Source organism: Trachymyrmex cornetzi, unplaced genomic scaffold (assembly GCF_001594075.2).
Source record: "Trachymyrmex cornetzi isolate Tcor2-1 unplaced genomic scaffold, Tcor1.1 scaffold245, whole genome shotgun sequence".
In the NCBI taxonomy this organism is placed as follows: domain Eukaryota; kingdom Metazoa; phylum Arthropoda; class Insecta; order Hymenoptera; family Formicidae; genus Trachymyrmex; species Trachymyrmex cornetzi.
Window position 1 is genome coordinate 1,037,095 of NW_017297113.1, and position 9,633 is coordinate 1,046,727.

The window sequence follows — 9,633 nt, forward strand, 5'->3', positions numbered from 1 at the left end:
GGCAACCAGAACTCTACTTATTTTTTCAATTTTTGAAAAAAGTGGGACCAGCTTCACAGAGGTCTTTAAGTTAACATCTGAGTATGGTTTTCACCTATCATTGCGCCGTTCACCGTTGCTAGACTCTCATTAGCCTAATTTAGTCATACTTTTAATTTGTTTGAAAATTGAGAAACCGAATAATTATTACTTATTGTTTTTCTTTCCATTGTTTTACAGTTGTCTACGATTACGCGCCCAAATTGCTGCACTGACAGATCGAGGTGATTATTAAAACTAAGTGTAACCACACGGCGACATCACCGTTAATAGACACGTCTCACGACATGGTGGAGATGACTGCACCGACGCAGTCCGTCGATGGACATACGCAATTCGGCAACACGCGTCACCTCGAGCCGTCGGATTGCATTTTCGTCTTCAAAGATACGTTCTCGGATTATGAGGAACCGCCTTCTGACGAAGAGGTGAGTACAACATTCAATCGCCGTGACCGGTCTTCATAGAGCTTTTACACGGCAGTTTAACAAAATTGCGAGATAATTCACAAAAAGCTGATTACATATTTTTTTAATATTACCGGAATATCGCAATCATATTCTATGCCTGCTCAAATAGTATCTCCTTAAAAACAAAGTTGCGTTTCTGTTTAAATTGCAACATTGCGGAAAATAACGTGTAATTTATTACACATGTGTAATTTACTACCGTGACACGTAATTTACTACGGTGACATGTGATTCTCAAGCGAGCCAAAACCTCCCGGTTTGGTTTGTCGCATTAAAAAAATTATTCATTTTTTTCTCAAGAATTCAGTTCGGTTAAAATGATCATATTTGTCAATTATCATTGAATTTATATTAAAATATTTAATTATGTTTGTCTTTTTCTTCATTGCGATTATTTTCATGGAAAATTTTTCTTTTGCTTTTGCGATGTGGAAGTTAAAATTATTTTATTGTATATAAATATGTTATGAAAGAATTTTATGGCTCGTTCTCTCTCTCTCTCTCTCTCTCTCTCTCTGTCTCTCAATATGCTATATATATATATATAAGCGAAGTAATTGAAAACTGATTCCTTTAGATGCCTGTACAATCTAATTTCGTTTAATCTGCTGCTTGTTTACTTTGTAATATATAAGAATGAACGTTTCTGCACGTTCGAATCTTGAGACATTTACTTATTTAAACGCAAATTGGCATACTGTGTGTGACCTAAAAGTTATGCGCAAAATACATGATGTTATAACGTATTTAGCAAATAAAGCCTATACGTGTTAGCAATTGTCGTGGGACTAGAGAAGCCTTCGATTGGCTTCTGGTTGATGTCGGTCGCTGTTACAAAACGAGGAACGATAAAAAAGTACGGGGGACGATTTTAAAGCACAACTTTACGGTCGATCACATGGCGGTAGATTAAATTATTCCGCTCCACATTTTTCTTTCAGTCGCGAGGGGTTCCCGTGCGTTTCCACTCTCTGTCTTTCATTCTCTCTCTCTCTCTCTCTCTCTCTCTCTCTCTCTCTCTCGTCGGATGCACCAAAGTCCGATACTATGCTACACAAACGCTTTAATACCTGATTGCTTTCCGCTCTGCGTGTGAGATGTACGTCTCGCTCGGGGAGCTTTGGCAAAATATATTATTCAAAGATACCCACGTCATAATCGCTCGCTTCTGAAATACTCGTCTCCAGTGTAGGGCGCAAAATCGTGGTTGAATTATTACCGCGATAAGTCTCTCTATCACGGTATATGAATGATTGTCATTTTATACAATAGAATTACTCGGTGAAACAGGATTTCCCGCGTGAAACTGAATGCGATTAGTGTGCGATAACAGTGGGAAAAAAATAAATTCATATTTTACGCAGACAAAAGATATCACGGTGTAGAGATTTTATATATTTAGCGTGGAAACGTATACGTCGTCATGCACGTCACTGCAGTAACAGGTCGTTTAAACTTTAAACAATACCTTTCAATTTTTCTTGAGATAGGCTGACGTTTGACATCGGGATCTTATAAATCATTTCGTAACATTGTCGCGATTATGAGCTATTCGTGCATAATGCATATCCTCCGTCAGGTCACGATCGCACGTCCCTACATGTTATTCGGAATATCTACAGCACCATCTCTGTGTCTCCTGGTTACTTGTTAGGTCGCGTGTCGCTCGTTTGCAAGCACCGTCGTGTCGTGGGGTCGTGGTGCCCGATAGCACCAAGATAAAATGTTGCAACTGAACGCGTACAATGTGTCGCGCGGCAGTGCTTCCGAAAATATCCTTGTTCGAGTTGCAAAGTTCAACAAAAAAGCAAAAATAATCCGAGATAGTAGTCGGTTCGTGCGCGTGGGAAACGAGTGCAGGTCCGATAAGAATAGTCGGACTATTATACAAGCAGGTAAAACCACACAAGTGCGAGAAAATTTATGTGAGGAGGGCTGGGTCGCGGTGTAACAGCCCACGTGGATGCTCATTAACGTTGCTTAAAGATTTCATCTTTTGTCGACTGTAACATTGCAAGTACAACGAAGAAGATTTCTTTCAGGCAAAATGGATTGTAGTTTATCATATTCAGTAAATATTAATTAACAGTAATGTAACGTTATTAATGTTATAATTTCATACTTAATATAAATTTAATATAACACATGTTGTATGTAACAGTTACGATGTTGAATGTGAAGTTATGATATTAATTATATTACTGTTGATTGGTGTGTTTATTGGATATTGACACTTTAATTTTAAAAATAATATATACACTGCTGTCGAAAAGTTTTCGGACATATAACTTAAAATTGCATAATATTCAGGTCATCGTAACTCGGTAAAAAATCATTGCAGACGAAAAAATAAAAAAGCATTTTAAAGCTTAAAACTTATACTTTAGCATATTTTTGACTGTTTCTCAAAAAAATTTTGTCTTTGCAGTTCTGTATCTTAATAAATATCATGTTATTGTATTTCTTAAAATTACGTACATTTAACAGTGCGCAGTTTGATAAAAAGTTTTTTTTCAAAAAGTTTAATATTTTTGAAAAACAGTACAAAAATAAAGATTTAAAATGCTTTCTCAAAAGTTTTCTTATGATTTTTCTTGACTAAATTATACGCAATAATGAAGCTAAACCTGCATTGCTAAATAACCAACGATGAAATTTGGTAAAAAATCATCACAAAAAATTTTATCTTCTCAATTCTGTAGAATTAAATTTAAAAACGATCAGAAGCTTGTTAAAGTACAAACTTCGAGCTTCAAAATACTTCTACGATGGTATTTCACCGAATTGTAATGTTGGTTGTGAGCTATGCAGGTTTAGCTTCAATGATGCATAATTCAGTCAAGAAAAATCATAAGAAAATTAAAAAAAAAATATTTTAGAGGTAAATCTTTGTACTGTTTTTCAAAAATATTGAACTTTTTGAAAAAAAAAACTTTTTATCAAACTGCGCAATGTTAAATGTACGTAATTTTAAGAAATACAATGTAATATTTATTAAGATATACAACTGTAAAGACAAATTTTTTTTGAAAAGCGGTCAAAAGCATGCTAAAGTATAAGTTTCAAGCTTTAAATGCTTTTTTATTTTTTCATCTGCGATGATTTTTTACCGAGTTAGGATGACCTGAATATTATGTATTTTTAAGTTATATGTCCGGAAACTTTTCGATGGCAGTGTATATATATATATATATATACACTCTAAATTTCCTACAGTGAAATCTCATTCTATACTAAGAAAATGAAAATGCAACCACCCTTGAAAAAAGTGAAAATATACTTCTTGAAGAAAGAGTGACGATCTTCACTCTTTTTAGAGTGAATTTTCATTTAAAAAAAGTGAAATCTCATTCCAAAAAAGTAAGATTTCACTCTAAAAAGAGTGAAGATCGTTACTTTTTTTTCTAAAAGTGAAATATTTTCACTTTTATTCAAGAGTGGTTGCATTTTCATTCTCGTGAGATTTCACTGCAAGAAATTTAGAGTGTATATATTATAAAAATTGTTCACATATATAATTATAAATCATTATATTAATTATTTATGATCAATTCTTTTGCATTTCTTCAAACTTGATTTTTTGTCAACAAAACAATACGAAAATTATCTTTTTAACTATTTTTTCTTTTCTTATTATTATTATTACTTGTCTTGTACCAAACAATAATTTTACAAAAAAAAAGAAGGATATATGGACGTATACGGATGTATTTCGTATATAATTATTTATGTTTGTACACATGTTTATGTATATATGTTATGTTCTTATATGAAAAAGTTTTTTTTACCAAAGTTGCGTGGCAGAATCATGTGTCTAATTAACACGTGGGAATTAAAAGAGGCACGCGGATAAAAATGAGATGGAATTACGATGCGGGGTTGAAAGGGCGAAATGTTGAAACAGAATATGAGGGACGAAGAAGTATAACGGTGAAAACGATCAATCATTCGAGAGGACCAGGAAACGGTTGCCTCGCGGCTGCAAATAACATCCCGCGTATACGTGTGTACGTATGTATGTGTACGCGTCAAAAGCATCGACGGGACCGTATTGCGAGTTACTGTTCTCGCCCACTTCCGCCGAACCTGAAACGTCCTGCTCCTTTTTTTTCTACACGTCGACCGGGATGGAGAGCACAGTCGAGTTTTTCTCTTTTTCTAGCTTTCGCTCGCTCTAAATTTCCTCATTAACGCTCCACGCGATTCCTTTGCAGTTGTTTCTTAATGAGGGTCTGTTTTTTTCTGTCTACCCGTGCCAAAGTATGTTACGAGAGAGATAATGGACTCCTTTCCCGGGGAACATTGCGCGAAAATTGTTGTCGCTTTCTGATCTTTGCCAACCACCGCCGGTCGTAATTCTGCCTTTAAACAACGCATGAAGATTTTCCAAACGACCGATTAAAAGCGAGACGACTCGGTGCTGCCAAAACTCATAATTGTATTTCCTAATGGCGGGGTATAAGATAGAAGCGAGAAAAGAGCGAGAGAGACAAAGACAGCGAGAGGAATAGCGACAGAGGATGCACGCATTTGTTTTGCAAGCTCAACGAATCGTTTATTCTTCGCTATGTTGCGTCGCATTAATGACGAACGCGACTGTCGAAGCGTCGTGTCATATCACCTGTTCGCCGCACTAAATATATACATCCCTGGTTTTGTTCGAATTGTTCGGCGACGACACGTGTCCTGGTGAAATTTTGATAAACAACGAACGCGATCGGATGAATCCTATCTCTGCATGGTGCACCGAAAGTTAAAAATTATACCAACCGCTACGACACGTTTTCGATGATAAAATAAGCGAAGCCGCAACACGTCGCGGCTATGGCGTGTGCTTTTGTTCGAGTTCCAGCAATTAAACACGCTGAGTCATTCGATTCATCGAGATTTAATTGGGTTTAGTATTTTAGTAGCGCATCTTTTGCTTCGTCTGACGATCACGACGACCTTTTGTCAATTAACTTTAACCTGATTTCTTATAACGCGAATAATCGTGAGATCAACATTTTTCGCACTATACTGAGAGAAATGTTTTGTATGTGACTTACAAAAATTTTTTTACTTTTTAATTTAAAAATTTTTGTTCTAATCAACATTTGGTTAGGACTTTTTAATTAAAAAATTTTGTCTTTCTTTTTTAAATATCTTTTACACCGAGAGAAATGTACCTACAAAACTTTCTTATTTTTTATTAAAAAAATGTTGTTGTTTTATAATCAAAATTTGTTTAAATAAATTTTGATTAGTATAATAAAATTTTTAAATTAAAAAGTAAGAAAATCTTTGTATGTAATATATTATACAAAACATTTCTCTCAGTATAAACTAAGAAAAAATATAGCCGATTTTAATAAATATTTAATTTAATACTGCCAACTAAGTATTTATTAAATATAAAAATATATTTATTTGATTTAGAACTATTAATGTGTAAATAAGTGTTTAGTTGGCAGTATTGAATTAGATATTTATTAAAATTGACTATATTTTTTTCTCAGAAAGATATATTTATTTTATTTTGTTACATTGAGAGAAATATTTGATATAAACAACTATAATTTTGTTGAATTACCAACATCGTGTTACGTTTCAATTAAAAAATTGTATTCTAATTGAAATTTTGTTATTTTAATCAATACAACATAATTTTTTAATTGAAATATAACAAAATTTTAGTAATTTACATATCAAAATTGTGATGATTTATATCAAACATTTGTCTTAGTGTACTGAGATAGATCAAAAAGCGAAAATCCTACGATATTTAGAAATATCAAACACATGTTAAGACCCATGTAAAATAGTATTTGACACAATTCCTTAAGAATAGTTAAGAGTGATTCGAAAATCTCTTGACGTAGGCAATTGACTATTATGTGAAAGATGTAAGCGAATTACAACGCATCGTATATATATATATTCGTATATATATCGTCCGCTCTATTAATCAGCACGACGACAGGTATGTCACGTGATTTAGCTTGCTTTTAAGATTAAATTAACTTGCCTAGCGGCGCTGAGAAAATTCGCTTGGCTGTGAAATATCATGCCTCAAGCTGACTTGCCGTTTAACTATCGGATCGTAAATCACGAAATATTTGTACCGTGCTTTCGATAATCCATGGCGTAAATACACGTCAATATTAGCTCTATTATTATACGTTAGCATCTAGATTATCGAGACGCAATCCTTTATGCTCGATTAATATTTTCACCTGAGAAAGATATGATAGCTTCTGAATTCGCTAAGGAATTCTCATAGCCCTCATATTTTCCGCGTTTACCAACCTGTTCCTCGATAGCGAAGATGATTAACTAACTCAAGTACTTAAGAAGTGCGAATGATTAATGTCAGACATTTACGGTGCATAAATCTGTTATCACAGGGTGACGACGTTTACGGCGGAATTTTTCGAATATTCCGGTGCAATGATGAAATTGGCGGACGATAGATCAATAAAAGCGTTGTTGTCGGTGGCAAAGGAAGGGATCTAGGCAGCTCCAGCTGCGGTTTATTTCGGGTTTTAGGTCCGTGGATGCACGATGTCTCGTCTCTCGAAGAGACACATGCACGCACACACTCTCTCTCTCTGCCGAGGTGCAGCACGTGTAAACGCGAGAGAAATAGATTATTTAGTGGCCAGTAAAATGCAGTAAAGCTCGCGTTTCTCATCGTTATAATGACGCTTGCACGGCAATCGTAAACAGCGCAATTTTGTTACGGTACGGTGTAAGCGTCCAGAATGAGATACGTACGCACCTGTCGTGCAGAAACATAATTACCTGCACAGCGAACCGAATTTAAGAGCTCGATCGCCCCACCCACGTTTTGTCGTCCGTTTATTACGATCCGTTCGCGATAATCGGAAAAACGACTGTCTGCACTTGCATTTAGCGTTCGATAAATTGCAGACGCGATATATTCACAGGCCATTTCGCATCTGGTGGAATTAAAATTGTGTGCCATCAAGACTTCATGCGGCATATCGGTCGATTTATACACGCGACACATCGCGTATAAACCACCACGATGATTTTCATGCGGCATTTATATAAAGGATTGAACTAGGTTCGAAATAGCACGCGCGGATGAAATTGCAGTCAGAAAAAAAAAAAGGCAAACTGCAAATTGGTCGGCTCAACGCGACGGGCAATATCGACGGGGCGGAGGCAGGGGGAATTCTAACCGCTTTGTTAAGCCTTTACAGTCCGCCCGTTTCGAAAGAATGGCCTATTAACTTCAATTTTTTGTTCCTCTGGGAGGGAAGCACAGGTGAACGCTGTTTCCTAATGGCTTAAAGGCGCTTTGTTGTGTAATTGCGCGTACACATCATAATAACGCATTTTAATCCTGTTTTAACTGGGACAATGGTGACACTAACGATTGCACGAAAAATGTTCGAGAGGTCCGGGAGAATTTAATTACGATAAATCCATCTAGTTATATCGAGTTGTGCATCGCGCGTACAATTAGACGCAATTTATTATTGCTTTCCCGCTCATGCATAATACGCTCGCTAAATTATTCATAAGTCACACTTTGCGTGCCGGATAAAGCGTCGCAAATTCTAAAATAAGATCCCGGAGTGGCGTCATACCTTTCGCGAAATTAAAGGTTAATTAATCCTGTTTGAAACGCGATAGATTCTGCCTTGGATTCTGCGTTGTAGAAATGATGACTATTTTATATTAACCGCGTAATGTTTCACAGAATATGTCGCTAAAAAGAAGACCCAAAGAGAAAAGAAAAAGATAAGAAACCGGTGATTTCTATCATTATAGGAATATTTTTTAGAATAGTATGAACTTTTAATACAATAGATAATATTGTATTAAATGAAAGATTTTGTAAAAAATGATCGGAAAATGTTAACTTCAATTTGTAAATTTACTTTTGCAAATTATTTGATCGCTATAAAGGATAATAATTTTATGTGTAAGTTGTGTGTGTACCTTTAATAGTAGGTCTCAAAATTACCCACTATAATTATTATTATTATAATTTTACATGTGATTTTTTTATAATGTAGAATATGTAATCGCGAATTAAATTGACATGTAATAGCATTCATGCTAATAAGCTTTAATAGATGTTTTTAAATAGATGTTTCGATTCTATGCCACCGAGATTTTGATCAGAAAATGTGACTGCTAGGAGTGCCAGGATGGTCGATGATAATAGTTAAAGCTGAGCGATGGCCACAATATCCGTCCACAAATCGCGTTCAACGACTGTGTTTAGATAATCATCTTTCTATCTAGCGGATAAGAGAGAGAGAAAGCCTTAGGAGTTAGAAGAACTCTATTCACATCGAACAAGGTCATGTTCGCGTGCCAGCCGTCGCGTCTGGATTTTCTTAGGTGATATACGTATCGCTGCTTGAGTCGTTCGAAATCTATCTCAAGCCGCAGAAATCCTAAGCTTCTTACGAGTCTTGAATCGTAACTTTCTTGCAGCTGCGGACATCGTGCCGTTGATACCACGAGTCACATCTCTGGTCATTGCGAAATGAGAACGTAACGAATGATTAACGTTTGTTTGCAATTTGGATCTTTTGATACACAAGCAAAATTACATTCTTTTCACCCTTAGTTTTGCTCAAATCAATTTTTATTAAATAAAAATTTTAACATTGGAGTTAAAAATTATTTGGCAATGTAATAGAGATGTTGAAAAATAATCCTGAATCCAGAATAGTAAAAAGAATTCAGTTAGCCAAAAAAGATTTAAATGGCAGATGGAGGGAATAAAAATATGATTGCACAGACAGAGGGTTAACTCTCCGGAGCTGACGGTGGGTCTATTGAACTCTTTCAATATTATAAAACTCTTCGTCAAACATATCAAACAATTCAATTTTGTAATATTACATCTGCAAATATGGATTATCCTCAGTTAACTGCACTTAGTATTCGTTCACTTTTTTATACAAATTGTCATTTTGATTCCTTGAAATTAATTAGAACCTTAATTAACATGAATTATATAAACAGAGTTAGTAGCCGTACTTGTTTAAGAATATATGTACTTGTTTTGAGGTAAAACTTAATTGGTAACTTATAGCACATCCCCTGCGCGCGCTACGCGCGCGCTCCTCCATTATACTATCCTTTTTAGACATTA

General features: G+C 35.3%; 1 protein-coding gene across 1 annotated transcript in view; it reads left to right on the top strand.

Annotated features, from left to right (window-relative positions):
* LOC108761256 (RNA pseudouridylate synthase domain-containing protein 2) overlaps window positions 1–9,633 on the top strand; it is a 179,800-nt gene that overhangs the window by 6,128 nt on the left and 164,039 nt on the right. Inside the window, exon 2 of the mRNA XM_018507683.1 lies at window positions 220–467. Coding sequence (XP_018363185.1) covers window positions 327–467 — 141 coding nt within the window. The 5' untranslated portion in view covers window positions 220–326. The remainder of the gene's footprint in view (window positions 1–219; window positions 468–9,633) is intronic.